Here is a 25,914-nt window from a genome sequence, read left to right as displayed (position 1 = left end):
TCCTTTTATTTCTTTGGGTAAATTCCTACTAACAAATTAAGTCATTGGTTCAGAGGATATAGACACATTGAGAATTTTGGGGTACTATCATGTGATTTCTTTCTTAAATTGGAAAAAAGGACATTTGTTCAATTTAATATTGGATGTTTATTTTTTTATTTTTTTTATTATTATTATTTTTTTTTGTCTTTTTGCCTTTTCTAGGGCCACTCCTGCGGCATATGGAGGTTCCCAGGCTAGGGGTCTAATTGGAGCTGTAGCCGCCGGCCTACACCACAGCCACAGCAACTCAGGATCCGAGCCATGTCTGCAATCTACACCACAGCTCAAGGCAACGCTGGCTCCTTAACCCACTGAGCACGGCCAGGGATCAAACCCGCACCCTCATGGTTCCTAGTCGGATTCGTTAACCACTGCACCATGACGGGAACTCCCTGGATGTTTATTTTTATCTTCAAATTTCTATTGTATTAGAAATAATTTTTAAAGATTGCAGCAAAGCTGAAGTTGTAAAGGTTGCTTTTGTTAATGTCTTAAATTTTCCTTTTTAAAAAAATGAAAATATGGCACCCTCTGCTGCTTTGGAAAGGAATTGCTGAATAGCAATAATACAGTTTTGAATAAGAGATTATATTTGTACATATTAGACTTTCTTGTCCCTCACATGGTGGCCCTTTTGTTTACTCTGGTCATCACTCAGCTGTGTGATAATGGATATGAGCCTAAACTCATATTTGAAGCAGGCAGAGGATCTGAAGTGAGCTGGTCCACAACGGCAGGAAATAATACAGGTCGTTCTATAGAATATTTGGAGAGAAGGTGTCCATAGGATTTTTGCACTGGGAGCAACTGGTGAGGACAGAGGGCATGTGTCACTTTTAAGGAATTTAAACTTTACCATGAACTTGCCTCTGAGTCATCAGAGAGTTATATTCAGAGCAGTAACTCGATCGTTTCAGTATCTTAGAAAGACGATGCTGGCAGCCACGGCCATGAGCATTGGAGGTGGGGACAGAGCGTATGCTGAGTGGCTGAGTAGGTCTCAGAGATCCTGAGCTCTGGGAAGCTGGATTCCACGGTTTGTCAAAACGTTTGTCACAAGACTTCAGACACGCAGAAAAGTGGAATGAAGAATACAGGTGAATACCCATCACGTCCACCTTAGATCCAACAGCTGGTTTGCATTTTGCCAGTTGCCTCCTCTCCCTCCCTCTCTCCTGAGGGATGTCAGAGTAAGTTGCAGGTGTTATTACTCCGTGTCCTTAAGTACATCAGCAAGCATGGCTCCAAAATAAAGACATCAGGGGAGAGATGTTCGAGGAGGGAGATAAAAGCTGCAAAGTTGAGGATTTGAGGGTAAGGATAATAGGTTCTGTTCCATCCAGCAAGAGACAACAGAGAAGTTCCTGTCGTGGCTCAGTGGTTAACAAACACAGATAGTATCCATAAGGATGCAGGTTCAATCCCTGGCCTCGCTCAGTGGGTTAAGGATCTGGCTTTGCTCTGAGCTGTGGTGTAGGTTGCCGATGTGGCTCAGGTCCCGAATTGCTGTGTCTGTGGGTAGGCCAGCAGCTACAGCTCCGATTTGACCCCTAGCCTGAGAACTTACATACGCTGCAGGTGTGGCCCTAAAAAGCAAAATAAAAAATAAAAAAATAAAAAAGCTAATATTTAAAAAAAAAAAGAGGCAATAATGGCTCAGAAGCTTGATTTACTATTCTTAATTTGTGGCTCTCTGGTGTTTTCCACCTCTCGTTTTTCTTTTTAATTTTTTTTAATATTCAATGAATTTATTATATTTATAGTTGTACAATGATTATCACAATCCAGTTTTATAGGATATCCATCCCACAACCCCAGTGCATCCCCCTACCCCCCAAACTCTCTCCTTTGGAAACCATAAGATTTTCAAAGTCTGTGAGTCAGTGCCTGTTTTGCAAAGAAGTTCATTCTGTCCTTTTTTCAGATTCCATGTGTCAGTGAAAGCATTTGATGTTGGTGTCTCATTGTCTGACTGACTTCACTTAGCATGATGATTTCTAGGGCCATCCATGTTGCTAAAAATGCTGGTATTTTGTTCCTTTTAATGGCTGAGTAATATTCCACTGTGTATATGTACCACATCTTCTTGATCCACTCACCTGTGGATGGACATTTAGATTGTTTTCACGTCTTGGCTATTGAAAATAGTGCTGCAATGAACATCGGAGTACATGTGTCTTTGCGAGTCATGGTTTTCTCTGGATAGATGCCCAGGAGTGGGACTGCTGGATCAAATGGTAGTTCTATTTTGAGTTTTCTGAGGAATCTCCATACTGTTTTCCACAGTGGTTGCACCAATTTACAATCTCACCAACAGTGTAGTAGGGTTCTTTTTTCTCCACACCCGCTCCAGCACTTATTGTTTGTAGACTTTTTGATGATGGCCATTCTGGCTGGTGTAAGGTGGTACCTCCTAGTGGTTTTGATTGAGTGATGTTGAACATCTTTTTATGTATTTTTTGGCCATCTGTATGTCTTCTTTGGAGAATTGTCTGTTTAGATCTTCTGCCCACCACCTCTCGTTTTGAAACTTTGTGAGATTACTATGTGGTGAATGCAATTAAATTTTAGTTACAAACTTAAAAGTTTTCTAAGGTTTTTTTTTTTTTTTCCTCTTTTTTCTTTTTTAATGGCCACAGCTTTGGCACATGGAAGTTTCTGGGCCAGGGATTGAATTCGAGCCATAGCTGTGATCAAACCTGCACTTCCACAGCAACCTGAGCTGCTGCAGTCAGATTCTTAACCCACTATGCCACAGCGGGATCTACTAAGTTGTTTCTTGTTTTTTTTTTTTTTTTTTCCTTTTAGGGCTGCACCCATGGCATATTGGAAGTTCTCAGGCTTATGGTCAAATCAGAGCTACAGCTGCTGGCCTACACCACTGCCACAGCAACTCAGGATCTGAACCACATCTGCAACCTACACCACAGCTCACAGTAATGCCAGTCGCCAGATCCTTTAACCCACTGAGCGAGACCTGGAATCAAACCTGTGTCCTCATGGATACTAATCGGATTCATTTCCACTGTGCCACAAAGGAAACTTTTTTTTTTTTTAAATCAGAAAAAAATTTCAGGTGGGCTCAGTGGTTGCAGGGGACAGTGTTCCTGGCTGAGGCCAGTCTTCTTCTTGGGAGGAGAGAAAGGTGATCCCGGGGGAGCTGACCAGCCTCCTTCCACAAGGATGCGGATGGTGGGGAGAGCAGGAGGCTGGAAGGGGTGGAGGGCACTGGCCACAGATGCTGACCTTTTAATATCTTTGATTGCTAAGGCCTTTCCTACTCTGATTAAGTATTTCCATCCTGATCATTGAGATTAGCAGCTCTTCCTCCTTTGGGCAGGAGAACCAGGAAAGGGGTGAGCAGAGGCACATACTATCTTTTTTTTTTTGTCTTTTTGTCTTTTTCCAGGGCCGCACCCATGGCATATGGAGGTTCCCAGGCTAGGGGTCTAATCAGAGCTGTAGCTGCCAGCCTACACCACAGCCATGACAACGCAGGGTCTGAGCTGTGTCTGCAACCTGCACCACAGCTCATGGCAATGCCGGATCCTTAACCCACTGAGCAAGGCCAGGGATCAAACCTGCAACCTCATGGTTCCTAGTCAGATTCGTTAACCACTGAGCCATGACGGGAATCCCTTATTTTTGCCTTTTAGGGCCATACCAAGGCATATGGAAGCTCCCAGCCTAGGGGTAAAATCAGAGCTGCAGCTGCAGGCCTACACCACACCTACAGCCATGCCAGATCCTTAATCCACTGAATGAGGCCAGGGATTGAACCCGCATCCTCACAGGTACTAATTGGGTCCCTTACTGCTGAGCCATAATGGGAACTCCCCATAATGTATAACATCATCAGAACAGAACTGGTAGCGGGGTCCCTTGCTGACTCATTCTTTCATTCATTCGCCAGATACTAGAAAGCCACCTTTTGTTATATACAGCAAGCATCCTTCTAAGACACTAGGAATTCAGACGGGGAGCCCTGACACCTGTAGCTTGTGTTCTAGTAGGAAAGACAGTAGGCGAGACAAATGAAACACTTCGCGTATCAGGGTGTGAGGAGCAACCCCAAAGAGACATTGCGGGAGGGTGGGTCGTGTGTGGAGCTTTTAGAACGACCAGCTTAAAAAAGTGGGCAGAGGACCCGCATGGGCATTCTTCCAAAGATGATGCGCCGATGGCCAACAGGCACATGTAAGGACGCTCAGCGTTACTAATCATCAGAGGCATGCGAATTGAAGCCATGGCGAGCTGTCACCTCCCACCCGTCAGAAGGGCTTTGTCCACGAAGACATGAAAATACGTGTTGGTGAGAATGTGGAGAAAAGGGAAGCCGAGCGCACCTGTTGGTGGGGATGTAAACTGGTGCAGCCCCTGTGGAAAACAGTACGGAGGTTCATCCAACAGTTACAAATGGAACTACCATTACTTCTGGGTATTTACCTGAAAAAAACGAAAAGTGCTCCTTCAAAAAGATAGATGCCACGCTGTCTTTATTGCAGCATTATTTACAGTAGCCAAGACATGGGAGCAAGCCCAGGGTCCATCAGCAGGTGAATAATCATTCACCTGCTGATGTGGTATATCTGTATAAAATAAAACATTACTCAGCCGTTAAAAAAAAGAATGAAAATTTGCCATTTGCAACCATGCAAGTGGACCTGGTGGGTATTATGCTTAGTGAAATAAGTCAGGCCAAGAAGGACAAATACACTTCATGTGGAATCTAAAAAATAAAACAAATGAGTGAATATAAGAAGAGAGAAACAGAATCACAGATGCAGAGAACACACTAGTGGTTACCAGAGGAGAGAGGGAAGGGGAGAGGGCAAGACAGGGGAGGGGGGTAAGAGGTACCAACTACTAGGGATGAAATAAGCTACAGAGGTCTGTTGTGCAAGACAGAATATGACTGACATTTTATAGTAACTTTATACAGAGCATTGGCATTCCTGTTGGGGTGCAGCGGAAACGAATCTGGCTAGGAACCACAAGGTTGTGGGTTCGATTCCTGGCCTCACTCAGTGGGTTAAGGATCTGGCGTTGCTGTGAGCTGTGGTGTAGGTCACAGACACGGCTCAGATCCCGTGGTGTCGCTGTGGCTGTGCTGTAGGCTCGCAGCAACAGCTCCGACTCATCCCCTAGCCTGGGAACCTCTATATGCCATGAGTGCGGCCCTAAAAAGACAAAAACAAAAAAACAAAAAACTTTATACAGAGTATTATCTTTAAGAATATCAAATCACTATGGCGTACGCCAGAAACAATATAATATTGCACACCAACTATATTTCAATGAAAAATGGTTTTTGTTTGTCTTTGGGGCCCCACCCAAGGCATATGGAGGTTCCCAGGCTAGGGGTCAAATCAGAGCTATAGCTGCTGGCCTACACCACAGCCACAGCAACGCAGGATCTAAGCCACATCTGTGACCTACACCACAGCTCACGGCAACGCTGGATCCTTAACCCACTGAGTGAGGCCAGGAATCGAACCCACAACCTCAAGGTTCCTGGTGGGATTCGTTTCTGCTGCATCATGATGGGAGCTCCTGCTGCTGCTGCTGCTTTTTTTTTTTTTTTTTTTAAATGAGTGCTTAGCAGTGAAGAATACTAACTAGGCCAGATAGTTTCTGCTTAGTACTGTTATCTTGATTTATGCTAAGGTACCAGTAGCTTTGTCTACCAGTGCTTTTTATCATTGGTACAAAATCCACAGAGCGCAAAAGGCAAAAAACGTCTCAATGTTTTTATGAAAATAATTTGAGTTCATGAATGCCTCTGAAGGGATCTGGGAGACCACTGGGGTCTGCAGACCACACTGAGAACTGATGGTGTAAAAGGTTTAAATGCCATTATTTCTATGAGCCGAGTAATGCCACCTACCTGCATTGCTTCCTTTATTTTTCTAAGTTATAATTTATGAAGGTTTAAATCATGGTAATGGATGTCAGTTTGCTCCTTGCATTGGCTAATACAACTCACGCATCTTTCAGATAGAGCTTTTTTTAAAAAAATAATTTAGCACATTAAATTTGTAAAAAAAAGTTTACTGATCTATGAAAGTGTAACTTGGGAGTATTTGTTAACTCATGAATTAATCAACAATTGGATTATTGAGCACAGCTATTGTCTCTGGAAATGATGAGCTGTTAATATGATTATTAGTTTTTTATGGTGACAGATAATTAAAAGTTCATATTCTTTTTTTTTTTTTTTTGTCTTTTTGTCTTTGCTAGGGCTGCTCCTTTGGCATATGGAGGTTCCCAGGCTAGGGGTCTAATCAGAGCTGTAGCCGCCGACCTACACCACAGCCACAGCAACGCAGGATCCCAGCCGAGTCTGCAACCTACATCACAGCTCACAGCAATGCCGGATCCTTAACCCACTGAGCAAGGCCAGGGATCGAACCCGCAACCTCAGGGTTCCTAGTTGGATTCGTTAACCACTGAGCCACGATGGGAACTCCAAGTTCATATTCTTAAAAATTTCTTCAAGTAGCCAGGCCATGTGTTTGGAAAATTAGGTTCAATACTTCTTTCTCTCTCTCTCTCTTTTTTTTAAACCTTCAACCCTCCTGTTGTTTACCTTAAACGAGGTGACTTTGGGAAAGCCCTCAAGGATGGGCTGGTTGCCAGGGTAACCAACCTGGATGGGAGGGTTGAACTTTAAGTCCCACCCTGACCTTCTGGGAGGGGAAAGGGACTGGAGATTGAGTTCAGCCACCAAGAGGCCAGTGATTTATCAGTCATGCCTGTGTAATGAAGCTTCCACAAAGCCCAAAAGCATAGGGTCTAGAGAGCTTCCTGGTCGGTGAACACGTGGAGATTTGGGGTGGGTATTATACCTGAAGAGGGTGTGGCCACTCTGCCTCCCTTCCCAGGTACCTTGCCCTATCTTCTTTCTTTCTCTCTATTGATCAATTGATCGATCTATCTTTTTTTTTTTTTGTCTTTTTGCCATTTCTTGGGCCGCTCCCACGGCATATGGAGGTTCCCAGGCTAGGGGTCGAATTGGATCTGTAGCCACCGGCCTACACGAGAGCCACAGCAACGTGTCTGCGACCTACACCCCAGCTCACGGCAACGCCGGATCCTTAACCCACTGAGCAAGGCCAGGGCTCGAACCCGCAACCTCATGGTTCTTAGTCGGATTCGTTAACCACTGCGCCACGACGGGAACTCCGATCTGTCTTCTACCTATCTATTGATCTTCTATCTGGCTGTTCCTCGTTATGTCCTTTTATAATTAACCAGGCATCTAATCCGTAAATATTCTCTTGAGCTGCTCTGTCAAGTTCATCAAACCCCAGGGGGTTGTGGAACCTCTATTTACAGTCCTGCCATCAGAAGCACAGGTGACAACATGGATTTGCGGTTGACCTCAGAAGGGGAGCTGTCTTGTTGGACTGATCTGATGCCATCTCCAGGTAGACAGTGTCAGAACTGGGTAAAATTAGGACACCCAGTGGGTGTCGCAGAATTGCTTGATCTGTGGAAAACCACATCTGCTGCCAGAAGTCAAGTAGTGTCGTAGCAAAGTATTGAGAGTAGAGGAGTCACACAAGTGGAGTGTGTTTTGGAGTGAGCACGCGAGTAAAAGTTTTTGCAGGTGACTATTTCACTGGGTGCAGTTAGGACAATTTTTGCTTTGCAGAAACCTCAAACTTTGCCACAGACACGTGCACTTCCACGGTTGGCCACTAGATGTCATAAGTGCCCCAGGAGCCCTTAGGGTTACCCGGGGCGGGTAGACATTGAGCACTCAAGACCTTCGCATATTTCACTGTTTCCACATGATGGAAGCCAGAAGAACCTGATACAGTGTGATATATAGAAGCAAGGTACAACTGGAATAATGAAATTTCAAAAATAAGCCCTTTTAAAGGAGGGTCGTAATAGTTCTATTGGGTGTTGTAAATGCTTCAGGTGCACTTGATACCGCAGTTATGTTCCTGGCGTTCGGGTTGCTCTCCTTTTTATGGAAAGATGGATTGAACTTCAATTTAAGAATATTCGGTAATCCCTCTCAGGACATACTGTAACAGCTGGTATTTTTGTGTTGTAGTAAATCGATTCCATACAACAGTCAGTAATAATCATGGCTGGGTTCTGACAAATTCCAAAGCGTTTTCGATAAATTTAGCCAAAGAAAATAACATGATTATGGCAGAAATTTAGCTCAGTTTGAAAGTTAAACCCAGCAACTCTGCTTCGTTCCACAGAATATTGAGCATGTTCCTGATTGGGATTTTATCAAACCTCTTATTTTTTCTGTTAATATACTTCTAGATGTTCTGAGAAGAGAATTACTGTGTAGCATATATTTTTTAAATAATACAACGTTGGGAACATGTAACCTTGAATGTATTATGAAATAAAAGAGGAGGGATGCTGTGTTAAGGTCTTTTGTGTATATATGCCATGTATGGAAAGCTGCAGCATTAACTCAGAAGGATGTTTTGATGTGGAGTGTTAAGGTCGCTTTAGTATTTTTAGGGTGTTTGTTACAGGCATAAATTGGCTTATATGGTGTATGTGGTTTATGAAATCAAGGCATTGTAAGTTTAGCATTGTAAGGTTTGAAGACAGTTGTATGATATAGATTGTATTCCTGTAGTTAGGCAATCTGTATCATACAAATTATGATTTATGGCATAACGAGCTTAAATTACATACATATATACACACTCTATAATAAATACCTACCTGCATACATACATTAGGTCCTATTGCCAGAAATATGTGTGTGTACACTTCACAAATTATAACCGTTTCCCCCTTTCTTCTCAGCAGCAAAATAAGAGTTTGCTAATTGAATGCATTTTTAAAATTAAGGTCTGTTTTTACTTCGTGTTTGAATTGAAGAACATTTTGTGAAGCTGAATCTTAATCCTGCTTGTTGGAATAATTTATGAAAACAAAGCAGAGTTGCCTTTTAAAATTATTAGGTAAAACAGCTTCAGAGACAGGCATTGATAAAACCTTGCTTTGCCTTTTTCTGTCTTATTTTTAGCTTGGTGGTTTATACTTTTCCTTGGCATTTAAAATGACTGCCCTTATAGTTTTCTTTAACACAGAGAGGTTTCTCTGTATGAATCCATCCGTATGCATGTTTTAACTAAGTCAGCCTTTGTAATGTAAAAAAAAATTCAAGAAGTTGCATGGGATAATATGGTCCAAGATGGTCTGTTTGGTGAATATTTTTATACTAACGTTTACTTTGATGGTTGGAAAGCTAATTTAGAAGGCTTTAATAGACTTTTATAGTTTGGGCATTTTCATGTGGAATTTTGCAAGCTCATTTTCCTTATTCTGTAATGTTAATCAGCAATTTAAAGGCTTTAAGAATCGAAGAGAGCCAGTTTTTCAAGTGTTTACAGTATCTGTTTTTCTTGTTAATATGTGTTAAAATAAGCTTTTAAATTACTGAGCTTGCTTTATAGAGAACTGGGGAAAATGCATTAAAAAGAGAATTTAAGCACATTGTGTGGCTCTTCTGATTTCTGAAAAATGTAAATGCCGTGTTTTTCCCGTTATTAGGCAGCAGTGGTCCAAATTTAAACCACATGGCCTCCTAGGTGTCAGGCCAATGTAAATTTTAATCTTGCTACTTTTATGTTTTCAGTTTATAATCTCATTACCTGAATTAAAAAAAAAAAAAAAAAAGCCCAGTCCTAATAGCCAGCATTCAATTTGAAGGATGCTGTTTTGTATCCTTACAAAAACAGTTCTAAATTGCTATTTCTCTATTTGCATGTAAGGAAATTAAGGTTTAATAAGATGAAATAACTTGTTCAAGATCGCAGAGCCAGCAGAATTAGAGATTAAGCCAAATGCTAGAACCTTTGCTTTTAGTTACTATTCTCTAATGCCTTCGATGCTTATTTGGGGGTAAACATTAGTTGAAATAATTATTTAAAAAACTGCCCTTTTCCAAGATACGGCAAAACTTAGTTTTTACTGAAAAAATTTCCATATGAGCTTGGCTGGGTAGGTTTAGTTTAAAGTATCAGTTGTTCTGTAAATCTATAATAGTATCTTTAATTGTCATGTTCTTTCAAGGTTGTTGGCGTTTGCAGTTAGAGAACTTTGCCGTTGTCAAACTTTGGGATGAGCTACTTAAAAAAATTGCAGTTGGTTATACGTTGACAATTTAGGGTCTCTGTTCTGCATTTAGGGATGTAGTTTAGAATTCTCACGGAAGGGAGGAATTTCAGAAGGACACTGGCTTACAAAAGCATCCTAAAGTTCTCCATCTCTGCAGTCACGGGTTCTCTAACCAGCTGTAAAAATCTTTAAGGAAACCTTGACACACGCACGAAGGACTTTTGCATTTTTAATTAGAAATCTCATGTCAGAATCAAAACCTCTCTCACTTCCTATTTGAATGTTGTCTGTAGAAGAAATTGGGAAGATTCTGACTTCTCTAAATAATGTGTTGGAATCCGAATTTTGAGTTAGTTACAGAATGTTGCCATTTAGGAATCTCCCCTCTTGCTATGTTTAAACTGTTCCTTTTCTTTGCAGGAACTGCCTGCACGGTGCATAAATCTTGGTGGACGGCGTGGCTGCAGGCCCTCCCGTTGGAACCCAGGCCGCGTTGTGAGTGGATAGTGTTTGCAGCACCGAGTCCCAGCCCGTGCCTGCATCATGCCAGCCTTGTCCACAGGCTCGGGGAGCGACCCAGGTTTGTGACCCTGTCCTTACTTTAACATGTCTTGTTCACAGTACAAGACCGCATGGCTGTTGGCAGGTGCAGATAGGTCGTGCTTGCTTTTTGTAACCAACACAAGGGGCATCCCATCAGCCTTCCAAGATCAAAGTTACTGGAGGGCATTGATTGGCTGACGCTGCTGCCTCTAGGTAGCGATGGCTTTACTGATGCTCCTGTGCCGTATTGCATTTTGGAATAATGCCATACATTTACATTTCTTTAATTTTAATTTTTATTCTTGTTTTTTTAATGGTCGCACCCACACATATGGAGGTTCCCAGGCCAGGGGTTGATTCGGAACTGCAGCCCCCGCCTGCGATGCCACAGCCACAGCAACACAGGATCCAAGGAGCATCTGCGACCTACACCACAGCTCATGGCAACACCAGATCTTTAACCCACTGAGCAAGGCCAGGGATTGAACCCGAATCCTTGTGAATACCAGTTGGGTTCTTAACCCGCTGAGTCACAATGGAAGCTCCCACATTTCCTTTTAAAAAATTAAGTAATTTTTAAAGATACAGAAAAATGTGGAAAATACCATAATACTCATATGATACTCATATTACCCTTTGCTCTGGTTTAATAATAGCTATGCATATATATATATATACATATATATTTTTTACCTGTCATTTTTTTCCCCATTTTTTTCTTCCATTTTTCCATTCTCTTTCTTCCTGTCCAGAGGTTAAAAACTATTCTGAAGTCGATAAATGTCATTAAAGGACTCAATTAAACATACTTCACTTTGTGATCAGTTGTAAGATTTAGTGATACTTAGAGTCAGGATTTCCAAGGAAGGGGGAAGAAATGCAGGTTTGTATGTATGTGTGAAGTTCCCCTCCTGACCTGATTCAGGAGGTGGAAATGGGGGTGATCAGCACCTCTTTTTAAAAATTATTTTATTTTTTGGAGATACAATCATGAAGCTTTATTGCGGTTGTTTCCCTTACCCAGACGAAGGAACCAGTCCCTTTAACTTGTCGTTCTATTTATGTTCTCAAGGGGACAATGCTCAGTTACTCCAGAGGCCAAGCTGTTAAAGTCTCTGTTTTTATACAAACAGGGAAGATGTTTCTTAAGGAAAATTTAAGCTTGTAAATGGGACATGGTTTCCATAATTAAAACAGTTGCAAAGAGCATAAAGCACAGCCGCCTTATGTGTAACAAAAGATGCAAACAAAATAGATTCAAGTTGTTTCTCAGAGAGCACAAGGAAACAGCACTGAGAGGACATTTAAAGGTAGGAGTTGCAAAAATAAAACAATCTTAGCAGGGACACTTTACGTTGTTTTTTTTTTTTTGCCATTTTCTTGGGCCGCTCCTGTGGCATATGGAGGTTCCCAGGCTAGGGGTCGAATCCGAGCTGTAGCCGCTGGCCTACACCAGAGCCACAGCCACACAGGATCCGAGCCTTGTCTGCGACCTATGCCACAGCTCATGGCAACGCTGGATCCTTAACCCACTGAGCAAGGGCAGGGATCGAACCCGCAACCTCATGGTTCCTAGTCGGATTCGTTAACCACTGAGCCATGAAGGGAACTCCAAAATTTTCATTCGTTACCTTGGGTCTGGGCCCATGGAGTCTGAGACCAATCATTCTCTCCACTGAATGTTTTAGTGGCACCTTGGCCAAAACAGAAATGACCTGGCACCATGAACCACTTTCTTTGTGCTTCTATGAGCCCACATGTGACCACGTCCCTACCACACAGTGGTGGGAGAGAAGGGTCTTAGCTGTTCTGTGAATGAGGGTCAACTCTTGATTATCTACTGAGGGATGGGAGAGGGGTGTAACTGAGGGAGGATGGCAGATAATCCTAATACCTGTCACCCTAATGTCAGCGCAAGAGATCCCGTTACACAGTGGAAGGTGGCAGTGCTCCTGAGACCCTGGGGATAATCTGCTGGCCTCTGTTCTGAGGTCCTCCCCACGGAGTCAGAGCTGGCTCCGCCCTGCCAGCCTGCCAAGGAGGTGATCGTAAGGATGTTTTGGGGCATGAGATGTTAGGGGCTCATGACTGCCCTCCCCAGTGCCTTGCATCTGGCAGCCCCCCGCTCTGGCTCTAACTCCAGACTTTGTTCTTGGTGAGTTTCCGTAGCACTGGGGATGTGGGTGGGCACCTCTTTGAAGCCCTTTTCTGGGGATCCCAAGAATCAGCCCACCTGCGCTCTTTCTTTGTATCTTTTTTTGTTTCTTTGTTCATTTGTTTGTTTCCTCTCTCTCTCTCTCTCTCTCTCTCTGGGCTGTACCCACAGCATATGGAGGTTCCCGGGCTAGGGGTTGAATTGGGAGCTGCAGCTGCAGGCCTATGCCGCAGCCACAGCAACACCAGATCCTTAACCCATCGAATGAGGCCGGGGATCAAACCCACATCCTTGTGGAAGCTAGTCAGGTTCTTAACCCACTGAGCCACAGCGGGAACTCCCAGAATCAGCACTTTTAAAAAAAATTTCTGGGGGAGATCCCGTCGTGGCGCAGTGGTTAACGAATCCGACTAGGAACCATGAGGTTGCGGGTTCGGTCCCTGCCCTTGCTCAGTGGGTTAACGATCCGGCGTTGCCGTGAGCTGTGGTGTAGGTTGCAGACGCGGCTCGGATCCCGCGTTGCTGTGGCTCTGGCGTAGGCCGGTGGCTACGGCTCCGATTCAACCCCTAGCCTGGGAACCTCCATATGCCGCGGGAGCGGCCCAAGAAATAGCAACAACAACAACAACAACAACAAAAGACAGAAATTTCTGGCCCCTCCCCAAAAGTGTGAAAACAGAACCTAATACCCTTCTGCCAGCTGAGGTGGCTGTCTCATACTGCATGGTTACTGGCACCATGATATTAAAACCTCGGAATCACAGCTATTGTGTTAGGTACAGGTGCGGTGGCCTTCTCCTTGGCTCTCTCCGCCTGGAATGTTCTTTTCTGTTTCAAGCAGAACCATACACACACTTTGGCAAGTTTTGTCTTATCTTTATCCATTAAGAGGGATGTTTTTCTTTCTTTTTCTTTTTTAAATGAGAGTAATCTTATTCATTCATTCATTCATTTATTCTTTTGGGGGTGCACCCACCGCATATGGAGGTTCCCAGGCTAGGGATCCAATCAGAGCTGTAGCCACTGGCCTACTCCACAGCCACAGCAATGCCAGATCCGAGCCATGTCTGCGACCTACTCTACAGTTCATGGTAATGCCAGATCCTTAACCTCCTGACCGAGCCCAGGAATTGAACCTGCATCCTCATGGATACTAGTCAGATTCATTTCTGCTGAGCCACGATGGGAACTCCAAGAGGGATGTTTTTCTACTGTGATTTACACTGAGGATTAGTTTTTCTTAGGAAGCGATGTGGATTTTTAAATTACAAAAAAAAACAAACAAAACAGCAAAACTTTTTTTTTTTTCTTCTTCTCAAGACATTAACTTGGAAGTGGGCTCCTTTGGAAACATTTTTTTCTTTTCAGTTTTTATATAGTCCTACATTGTGTTCGACTATATAAAATGAATGATTTAACTTTCCATGGTGGTTTGGGAAATTATAGATAAAATTTATTTGAACCATAAATTTACTACAGTTCTGTAATGAAGAAGTTTTATGCCTTGCTGTTCACCAAAAAAAATGCTTTAGTTTAATTGAATGCAAAATATTATTGATTACATCCAATGTGGGGAATGATTAAAATGGAATATTTATAGTTTATAAGGCAGTTTAGGTGTCAGACATGAAAAAGAGCATAGGCTATTTAGAATTGAAAAGAAACTTTTCCACATGTAGCTGGCCCACTTCGTACAAATCTAAAATGCCTGAGTGATATATGTATATAGATAGATAGATATATATGGATATATCTATATATAATATTGATATATATATATATATGGATATATCTATCTGTATATATGGATATATATATACACACACACACACACACACATATATTTTTTTCTTTCCCTTTTTCCGTGGCACCCACAGGATAAGGAAGTTCTCAGGCCAGGGATCGAATCTGAGTCTCAGCTGTGACCTACGCTACAGCTGTGGCCACAATGGATCCTTAACCCACTGTGCCACAGCAGGAGTTCTACCTGTGAGAAATAGTCTTAAAACATTTTTATGTTTTATTGAAGTATAGTTAATTATAAGGTTGTGACAATTTCTGCCACAGCAAAGTGACCCAGTCATACATATACACGTATCTGTTCTCTCTGATTTTTTTCCCACGTAGATTACCGTAGACTATTGGGTAGAGTTCTCTGTGCTTTACAGCAGGTCCCTCTTGGCCAGTCATTCCATAGACCATAGTGTGCATATGCCAAAGCCAAACCCCCAGTCCATCCCTTCCCCCATCCACCTGTCTGCTTTGGTAACCATAAGTTTTTCAAAGTCTGTGAGTCTGTTTCCTTTTTTTTTTTTTTTTAAAGATTCCATATATAGGTGATATCATATGATGTTTCTCTTTCTCTTTCACTGTTTTACTTCACTTAGTAAGAGAATCTTTAGTTGCATCCATGTTGCTGCAAATGGCATTATTTCATTCTTTTTTATGGCTGAGTAGTATTCCGTTGTATGTACGTACCACATCTTCTTTATCTGTTCTGCTGTCGATGGATATTTAGGTTATTTCCATGTCTTGGCTATTGTGAATAGTGCTGCTGTGAACACAGGGGCGCATGAGTCTTTTTGAATGAAAGTTTTGTCTGGATGGATGCCCAGGAGTGGGACTGCTGGATCATATGGTAGTTCTATATTTAGTTTTCTGAGGAACCTCTATATTTTTTTCCATAGTAGTTGCAGCATTGTACATTGTGCAATATTTTTGATCACTGTGTCCCAGGAGGGTTTGAGTCAGGCAGAGGAGACATGAGTTATAAAAGTTGCTGCATTTCAGGGAGCCCCGAAGTACAGTGGGCCCGTCGGATGGCAATGGTTCCATTGTAGTTTCCAGTCTGTCAGATGCAGTTGACCAGTCAAGGGTCATTTTTACTCTCAGCAGCGTTGCCTAGTGATCTCTTGCTATTGTTCTGTCTTGGCATCTCCAGGGGAACAGAGTTAGCTTCACTGAAGGACTGATCTCATGCAGCAGGAAAAGGCACCAACTCACAGTGGCCCCAGTGTTCATGTGGGAAAATTTTCTGCATCAACTTCTACTACTTCCTCTTCCTCTCTCTGCTTATTTCATTAAAAGCAAACAATTAGTTATACAAGTAATACATAAAAACATTCTCTGGAGTTCCCTGGTGGTCTAATGGTTAGGATTTGGTACTTTCACTCCTGGAGCATGGGTTCAATCCCTGGTCTGGGAACTGAGATCCCACATCGAGCTGCTGCACGCCATGGCAAAAATAAAAAACAAACCAAAAAAACCCTCAAAAAAAGTCCCCGTAGTCAAAGATACCTGGATAAGAAAGGATAGATGCCCTTACTATCCCCTTCCCTTCCCTTGGTTTCCTTTTCCTTCTCAGTTTGATGAGTATCCTGCAGGAATTTTCTGTATGTTCAACACTTCTGTGCATATGTACGTAAATATATATGTACACAAATATATTGTTTTATGTCTTTTTTTTGTGTTTTGTCTTTTTTGTTGTTGTTGTTGTTGTTGTTGCTATTTCTTGGGCGGCTCCTGCGGCATATGGAGGTTCCCAGGCTAGGGGTTGAATCGGAGCTGTAGCCACCGGCCTACGCCAGAGCCACAGCAATGCGGGATCCAAGCCGCGTCTGCAACCTACACCACAGCTCACGGCAACGCCGGATCGTTAACCCACTGAGCAAGGGCAGGGACCGAACCCTCAACCTCATGGTTCCTAGTCGGATTCGTTAACCACTGCGCCACGACGGGAACTCCTGTTTTATGTCTTAAAAAAATTTTTTTTTGGTCTCTTTAGGGCTACACCCATGACATACGGAAGTTCCCAGGCTAGGGGTCGAATCGGAGCTGTAGCCGCTGGCCTACGCCAGAGCCACAGCAACACAGGATCCGAGCCTCGTCTGCGACCTACACCACAGCTCACGGCAACGCCGGATCCTTAACCCACTGAGCAAGGCCAGGGATCGAACCCGCAACCTCATGGTTCTTAGATTTGTTAACCACTGAGCCACGACGGGAACTCCCATGAACCAGCCTACTCTTAATGAAAACCCTGATTTGGGTCCTTTTGTAGTGTTTTAAGAGAAAAGATGTGCGCACTTAATGGATGTTGTCAAATTGCCCTCCGCAGGGGTTAAGCCGCTTAACCATCTGTGTACAGCACATCAAATTTAAAATTTTGCCAGTTTTCAATATCGATGAGAAAATATAATATCTGAAGTGTACTGACGTTGAACATATTTCCATTTGTTTTGTGGTCACTTATTCTTCTGTGGTTTGTTTGTTCATGTCCTTTCCCTGTTATTCTATTGGCTTATCATTAAAAAAAATTTTTTTTTGACCGCATCCGCAGCGTGTGGAAGTTCCCAGGCCAGGGATCGAACCTGTACCTCCGCAGAGACCTGAGCCTCTACAGTCGGAGTCTTAACCCACTGTCCCACAGGAGGAATTCCTCATTTTCTTATTTATTTGCAGAATGTATATGTCTGTATTTTGTATATTAATCCTTTGGGTCATTTTAGGTGGAACACCATTTTCTCTGGCCAGTCCTGTGTCCTTTTATTCTTCCTTAAATAGTGTCATTTTAAAAAATAGAATTTGGGAACTTTTTTATGGACAAATCATTGTCTTCTGATTGGTGAATGCTTCTTTCTCTCCTGCTTAAGAGAGAGAAATTTCCACCCTAAGGCAGGATTATGATGCAACACTGTAAGACCTTCTTTTAATAATTAAAAAAATTAGTTTTTACACTTTTGGAATTTCCGTCCAGTTAGTTTTCATGCAGAATGAGCCAGTAATCTAATCAAATCCAATTTTCTTTCCCACATGAACAGCCAGTAGTTCCAGTATCACTTACTTAATAGTCTGTCCTTTTGATGCAAATGTGTATTGGCTCTCCTGTGTATGCCAGCATTCTGGGTATTCTGGGTGTTCTGGGTAGTTTTTCCTAGCTGTTAGGATCTGGTGATCTTATTTTTTTAGAAAATTTTTTAGGTGAACTTCATTATTTAGAGAAATTTTAGACTTAGAGAACAATTATGAAGCTAATAGCGAGAGTTCCATCTTTATCTTGTTGCCCTGATTTTTATTTTTTCAAAAATAGCTTTCACTTTCTTTCCAAGGATGCTGATGTTCGAACACAACACACACCAGTGTTCCACGGATTTTGATAAGTACCCTGGCCTCAACTGTCACAGTGAACTAGAGAAGTACAGCACATAATACACAGATATTTTATATGCTTTTAGGTTTTTTTCTTTTTCTTTTTCTTTTTGTCTTTTTTTATGGCTGCACCTGCGGCATATGGAGGTTCCCAGGCTAGGGGTCGGGTCAGAGCTGCAGCTGCCGGCCTATACCACAGCCACAGCAATGTCAGATCCGAGCTGTGTCTGTGACCTACTCCACAGCTCACAGCAACACCAGACCCTTAACCCACTGACCGAGGCCAGGGATGGAACCTGCAACCTCATGGTTACTTGTCGGATTCATTTCCACTGCGCCACGATGGGAATCCTACATATGAATTCTTACCGATTTCTCCAACTCTACTCCATTGGGAAATGCATCATTTAGCCTCCTTCCCTTATCTGTAAATTCCTTGTCCAACAAGGTTATACCTGTCTGCCTCCAGCCTTCATCCATGTACTTATCCTCCCGCTCCAGTGTACCTGTATAGTAGTGTCTGAATTGCTACCTGTCCCTCCTTGGGAAACGGCTTTTATCAGCTAGAGAGTTGGTCTTGTTTTTGTACCTGTGACAGTACCATTCTGTTTGCTATTTATTTTCTTTTTTGGCTGCACCCGTGGCATATGGATCCTGAGCCAGGGATCGAATCTGACCTGCAGCTGCAATCTATGCCACAGCTGCAGCCATGCCAGATCCTTTAACCCACTGTGCTGGGCCAGAGATTGAACCCATGTCTCAGTAGCGGCCAGAGCTGCTGCAGAGACAACACTGGATCCTTAAACTGATTCACCACAGTGGCAACTCTTCTGTTTTTAATCTTATGGAATCATTCTTTTCCTGCATAGTAACTTAACCTAGTTTTAATTTTGTAAATTCATTAGGTCTGATTTTTATAAACATCATATAATGTGAAATATAATATATCTATATAGCTATATATAGATACACAGAAATGCATATAAAACTTTTATAATACAGTTTTAAAAGTGCTTATAATGGCAACATCCACTGGACCACCACCTGGGTAAAGAATTTGAATACCTTGAAAGCAATTGGAGTCCTTAGAGATGGACAGAAAAGAAAGATTCCTATCTCACATGGTCCATCAAACATACGTTTTAAGCATCCTTAGGCACTTGTGTTTAGTTTCGCCTGTTGAGCTTTATAATTGGAATTATACTGTATGAACTTTTATTTAGGTTGGTGGTGAGAAAGAAACAAATTATAAATTTTAAAAAGTGGATACATAAAATATTATAAAGCCACTCACGTCAGACTCCTAACCTACTGTACACCAGCAGGAAAGCCATCATTTGCCTTCATTTTGAAAGGTATTCTTACTAAGCATAGAATTCTAGGTTGGCATTATTATTTCCTCAGTATACTGAGAACCAGAAGATGAAATGAGATCTTTAAAGTTGCTATTTAGAAATTGGCTCTTGGGGAGTTCCCATTGTGGCTTAGAGGAAATGAACCCAACTAGTATCCTTGAGGACATAGGTTTGATCCCTGGCCTTGCTCAGTGGGTTAACGATCTGGTGTTGCCGTGAGCTGCAGTGTAGGTTGCAGACATGGCTCGGATCTGACATTGCTGTGTCTGTGGTTTAGGCCGACAGCTACAGCTCTGATTTGATCCCTCGCCTGGGAACTTCCCTATGCTGCAAGTGCAGCCCTATAAAGGAAGAAATAAATAAATAAAATTAAAAAGTAGAAATCAGCTGTAAGACTGTTTTGAAGTAATCTATCTTCTTTCTCTGGCTGTTTCTAAGATTTTTGTTTCGTTTTGAATATTAACAGTTCTACTCTTATTATGTGTCTAGGTAAAATTTCTTTTTCTGTATCTTGCTTGGAATTCTTTTGGCTTTTTGAGTGTGTATATTTATGTATTTCGTGAATTCTGGAACATTTTCAGTTGTTATCTTGTCAGATATTACCTATACTATATTCTCTCTCTCATTTCTCTTTTTAATATGTCAGTTAAATATTTGTAGGACTTTTTCTGTACCCTCCTTATCTGTCATATCACTCTTCTGGATTTATATCTTTGTGTCCTTTTATTCTTTTCTCAGAGTAACTCTCATCTATCTTCCATTTTAAATAAATCTTTCAGGAACTATATTTGATCCCTTTAAATCCCTGCCCTAGGATTTTAATTAAGAATTTTCTTTGACTTTTTAGGGCTGCACCCATGGCATATGGAAGTTCCCAGGCTAAGAGGTGAATGGGAGCTGTAGCCGCCAGCCTACGCCACAGCCACAGCCACAGCAACACCAGATTTGAGCCACACCTGTGACCTATACCACAGCTCACGGCAATGCCATATCCTTAACCTGCTGAGTGAGGCCAGGGATCAAACCCATGTCCTCATAGATACTAGTCTTGTTCGTTACTGCTGAGACATGACAGGAACTCCCAGTTAAGAATTTTTAAAAACAAGTTCTGTATAGTTCTTTTAAAAATGTTGATTGCACCATAGAAAAGTCTTGTTAGGAAATCTGATTAACCTTATTTCTAACATCAAAATTGTGATATTTTTATCTTTAAATAAAACCATTTATTGATCGATTCAATGTTAGAGATATTGAATATATATGACTGAAATACATCACTAAAGGAAGTCATTTGATGTAACAAATGGACTTTATTAGCATGGTCTGTCATGAAAATATTTTGTTCTCATCTTTCACTTGAAAGACTAATGTGATCATTCCCGCCCCCGCCTTGATCATTTGTATATTTCATCATGGACCTTGCTGCTGTTTTCTTCTAATAGCTCCCCAAAAGAAGTATACTCTGCAGGTTTGAGCTGACCCTCTTTATATTTTCACAGTTCCCTCCACGGCAGGTCCAGCTCACTAGGCATATGGGTAGCTGGTAGCTGGTCTCTGTGAACAAAAAGCAGTGTGTGAATCCACATTTGGGTACAATTTCTTTTTGGCAGTAGTGTACTTCTTTGTACATATGGCTCGTTCTCCTTTTAAACTGAATCAGTGCACTTATTTTCATCCTTGTCTCTGCTCTCAAAATATTTATAAACTAAGTGAAGAAGTTCTCTCCATGTAGTTTTTTAGTGATAAACAGAAAAATCATTACATGGCATTTTTCTCCCAAAGGCGCACAGGTGCAGACTGTGTCTCAGCCTCTCTCCTGCTGGTAGTTTCCTCCAAAGGAAAGGTCAGTCAGTGCCTCCTGGCATGCCTCCATGGTAGCAATTACTCTTCCACATTGCATACCTTTGCTGTTGCAGAGAGTCCAAAAGAGTCACTCAAGTAGGAATTTCACTAATAATTTTCATCTACTGTATAATATTTATCTTTCATTTTGAAGCTCATTTTATGATCTTTATGGCACTAGTATGACTTCTGTTTTAGCCGTAAGTAGTGCAGTATTTCATGTGGCTATAATATAATATTTGCCATGTTAACCATTTTTAAGTGTACAATTCAGTGGCATTAACTATATTCACAATGTGAAAAGTTCTCGCTGTGGGACAGTGGGTTAAGAATCCAACTTCAGGAGTTCCCGTTGTGGCTCAGCAGTTAACAAACCTGACTGTATCCATGAAAACGTAGGTTCAATCCCTGGTCTCGCTCAGTGGGTTAAGGATCCGGCATTGCCGTGAGCTGTGGTGTAGGTCGCAGACGAGGCTCGGATCCTGTGGTTGCTGTGGCCCTTGTGTAGGCTGGCAGCTACAGCTCCAACTGGAACCTTAGCCTGGGAACCTCCCTATGCCACGGATGTGGCCCTAAAGAGAGAAAGACAAAAAAAAAAAAAAAGAATGTGATGTAAGCGCCTTGGGTCACTGCAGAGACATGGGTTTGATCCCCAGCCTGGTGTGGTGGATTAATGGATCCGGCTTAACCCTTAACAGCTTTGGCATAGGTTGCAGGTGTGGCTCAGATTCAGTCCCTCACCTGGAAACTTCCATATGCTGTGGGTTAGCCATAAAACTAGGAAAAAAAAATGTGCAAATATCATCACTATCTATTTCCAAAACATTCTCATCACCCCAAACAGAAGCTCTGTAACTCTTTAGCAAAGTAACTCCATTTTCTCCCATCCCTAACTCTGGCAGTCACCATTCTTTTCGGTCTCTGCCTATTTTAGATTTTTCATGTAAGTGAAATCATACAATATTTATCCTTTTGTAATGTATTTATTCCACTTAATGTAATGTTTACAAGGTCCATCCATGTTCTAATTCATGTATCAGAACTGCATTCCCTTTTATGGTTGAATATTCCGTTGTATGTATATACTGCATTTTGTTTTTCCATTTATCTGTTGATGGACATTTGGGATGTGTCTTCCTTTGACTATTGTGAATAATGCTGCAGTGTACATTCCTGTATAAGTGTCTGTTTAATCCATGTTCTTTTAGATGTACCTAGGAGCAGAATTTCCTGGTCATATTCTGTGTTCAGCTTTTTGAGGAACCACTAGACTGTTTTCCACAGTCTGTACCATTTTGTATTTCCACCAGCAATGTATGAGAGTTCCAATTTCCTTACATCCTCATCCATACTCATTACTTCATGTATTTTAAATATTATAGCCGTCCTGTGAAGGTGTGAAGTTTGAGTTCATTGTAGTTTTTGTTTGCATTTTCCTGTTGACTAATGATGTTGAGCATCTTTTCATATGCTTGTGGGCCATTTGTATGGTTGACATGGTTTTTTTTCTTATACTGCTTGTGCTTTTATACATTACATCCTTATTCTTTTTATAACTGGAAGTTGGTACCTTTTGACTCCCTTCACTCATTTTGCCCAACCTCCACCCTGCCTCTGGCAACAGAACACTGTTCTGTTCTCTGTATCTATGAGGTGCTTCTTGTTATTTATTTATTTGTTTATTTTTGGTCTTTTTGCCATTTCTAGGGCTGCTCTCATGGCACATGGAGGTTCCCAGGCTAGGGATCTAATCAGAGCTGTAGTTGCCAGCCTATGCTAGAGTCACAGCAACACAGGATCCGATTCAAGCTGTGTCTATAACCTACACCACACCTCACTGCAAGGCCGGATCCTTAACCCACTGAACAAGGCCAGGGATCAAACCCACAACCTCATGGTTCCTATTCGGATTTGTTAACCACTGAGCCACAATGGGAACTCCTATTGATGTTTTTAGATCCCACATGTAAGTGAGATCATACGGTATTTGTCTTTCTCTGTATGATTTATTTCACTTATCACTTAGTATATTTCACCCTCAAGGTCCATCCATATTGTCTCAAATGGCAAGATTTCATTCTTTTTTTAATGTCTGAATGATATGCCTGTGTGTGTTTGTGATATTTTTCTCTATCTGTTGATGGACATTTAGGTTGTTTCTACATCTTGGCTGTTGATTTGGATGCCTTTTATTTTTCTTGTCTGATTGCTGTGGCTAGGACTTTTAATAATATGTTGAGTAAATGCGGTTAGAGTGAGCTTCTTTGTCCTATTCCTGATTTTAGAAATGCTTTCATCTTTTCACCTTTTGAGTATGTTAGCTGTGGGTTGTCATAAATGGCCTTTATTATATTGAGATAGTTTCCCTCTGCATTGAGAGATTTTATCATGAAGATGTTGAATCTTGTCACATGCATTTTCTGCATCTATTGAGATGATCATAATGATTTTTTTTATTCAGTCTGTTAATGTGATGTGTCACAAATTGATTTGCAAATGCTGAACTAACCTTGCATCCCTGAAATAAAGCCCACTTGATTATGGTATATCATCCTTTTCCTGTATTGTTGAATTTGGTTTGCTAATATTCTGTTGAGGATTTTTGCAGCTATGTTCATCAGAGTTACTTGGCTGGTGCTTTTCTTTTCTGGTGTTGCCCTTGTCTGGTTTTGGTATTAGAGGAATGCAGGCCTTGTAAAATGAGTTTGGAAGTGCTCCCTCTTCTATTTTTTGGAAGAGTTTGAGAAGGATTGGTGTTGATTCTTCTTTGAATGTTTGGTATAAATCACTGGTGCAGACATCTGGTTCTGGACTTTTGTTTGTTGGGAGGTTTCCGATTACTAATTCACTCTCCTTACTGCTAATCCATCTGTTCACATTTTCTCTTTACTCATGATTCACCCTTGGTAGGTTGCATGTTTCTAAGGAATTTGTCAGTTTCTTCTAGGTTGTCTAATTTGTTGGTGTATGTTGTGTGTAGAAGTCTCTTGATGATCCTTTTGTTTCTGTGGTATCAGTTGCAGTAGCTCCTCTTTCATTTTTTATTTATTTATTTGAACCATCTTTTTTTTTTTTTTGGTGAGTCTAAAGGTTTTTCAATTTTGTTCATCTTTTCAAAGAATGAGCTCTTGGTTTTATTGATCTTTTCTGTTCTCTTTTAGTTTCTATTTCACTTATTTCTGCTGGGATCTTTTAAGCAATTTTTTTCCCTTCTACTGTCTTTGGTCTTTGTCCTTCTTTTCCTAGTCCTTGAGGTGTAAAGTGAGTTTATTTGAGATTTTTCTTGTTTCTTGATGTAGGCAATAGTATCTCAGGTTTCCTCTTAGAAATGCTTTTCCTGCATCACATAAGTTTTGGTATGTTGTATTTCCATTTTCATTTGACTTAGGTTTTTTTGTTGTTTGTTTGTTTGTCTGTGTTTTTAGGGCCGCACCTGCGGCATATGGAGGTTCCCAGGCTAGGGATGGAATTGGAGCTACAGCTCCCGGCCTATGCCATAGCAACATGGGATCTGAGCCACATCTGCGACCTACACCGCAGCTCATGCCAACGCTGGATCCTTAACCCACTGAGTGAGGCCAGGGATCGAACCCATGTCTTCGTGGATACTAGTCGGATTTGTTAACCACTGAACCATGACAGGAACTCCTGTCTTAGGGTGTTTTATGATTTCTCTTGATTTCCTCATTGACCCATTGATTGTTCAGTAACATTACTTATCCACATATTTATGATTTTTCCAGTTTTTAAAAAAATTTGTAGTTTCATAGTATCGCATTAAAAAAGATGCATAAATATTTACAAATGTTATATCCTCTTGTTGGATTGACCCCTTTATCATTATATAATGACCTTCTTTGTCTCATATTATAGTCTTTTAGGTTCATTTTTCTTGATATAAGTATAGTTGTTTTTTTTTTTTTTGGTCTAGAAAGGGCCCCATCTGTGGCATATGGAGGTTCCCAGGCTAGGGGTCTAATCAGAGCTGTAGCCACTGGCCTATGCCAGAGCCACAGCAACTCGGGATCCGAGCCATGTCTGTGACCTACACCAGAGCTCACGGCAACACCAGATCCTTAACCCACCTAGTGAGGCCAGGGATCAAACCCACAACCTCATGGTTCCTAGTCAGATTCATTAACCACTGAGCCACGATGGGAACTCCCTAGGTTTTTTGTTTGATTTCCATGCGCATGGGATATCTTTTTCCATCCCTTTACTTTCAGTCTGAGAGTGTCCTTACATCTGAAGTGAGTCTATTGTAGCCAGCAAACAGGTCTTTTTAGAGCTGCGTTTGCGTATGAAAGTTCCAGGCTAGGGGTCCAATCAGAGTTGCAGCTGCTGGCCTACACCACAGCCACAGCAACTCAGGATCCTTTAACCCACTGAGTGAGTCCAGGGATCGAACCCTTGTCCTCTTGGATTCTAGTTGGGTTTGTTACTGCTGAGCCATGACAAGAACACCCAGGTCTTATTTTTAAATCCATTCAGGCAGTCTGCATTTTTTGATTGGAGAATTTAGTCCTTTTACATTTCAAATGGTTATTTCCATGTATATATTTACTGCCGTCTTTTGTTAATAGGGTTGTTGTTTTTTTTTTTCCAGGTGTTTTGTAGTTCCTCTTTTCCTTTCTTCTTCTCTTGCTCTCTTCTTTTGTAGTTTTATAACTTTGTTTCTTTTTCAGCTGCACCTATGACATATGGAAGTTCTCAAACCAG

At 41.6% G+C, this 25,914-nt stretch overlaps 1 protein-coding gene across 2 annotated transcripts in view; it reads left to right on the top strand.

Annotated features, from left to right (window-relative positions):
• The window catches only part of MPP7 (MAGUK p55 scaffold protein 7), a 270,754-nt gene that overhangs the window by 46,599 nt on the left and 198,241 nt on the right, over window positions 1-25,914 (top strand). For both annotated transcript variants that reach the window (XM_047755185.1, XM_047755186.1), the window contains exon 2: window positions 10,573-10,732. In XM_047755185.1, coding sequence (XP_047611141.1) covers window positions 10,696-10,732 — 37 coding nt within the window. In that variant the 5' untranslated portion in view covers window positions 10,573-10,695. The remainder of the gene's footprint in view (window positions 1-10,572; window positions 10,733-25,914) is intronic.

Source organism: Phacochoerus africanus, chromosome 12 (assembly GCF_016906955.1).
Source record: "Phacochoerus africanus isolate WHEZ1 chromosome 12, ROS_Pafr_v1, whole genome shotgun sequence".
Lineage (NCBI taxonomy): Eukaryota > Metazoa > Chordata > Mammalia > Artiodactyla > Suidae > Phacochoerus > Phacochoerus africanus.
This window is presented reverse-complemented; position numbering and strand designations above follow the sequence as displayed.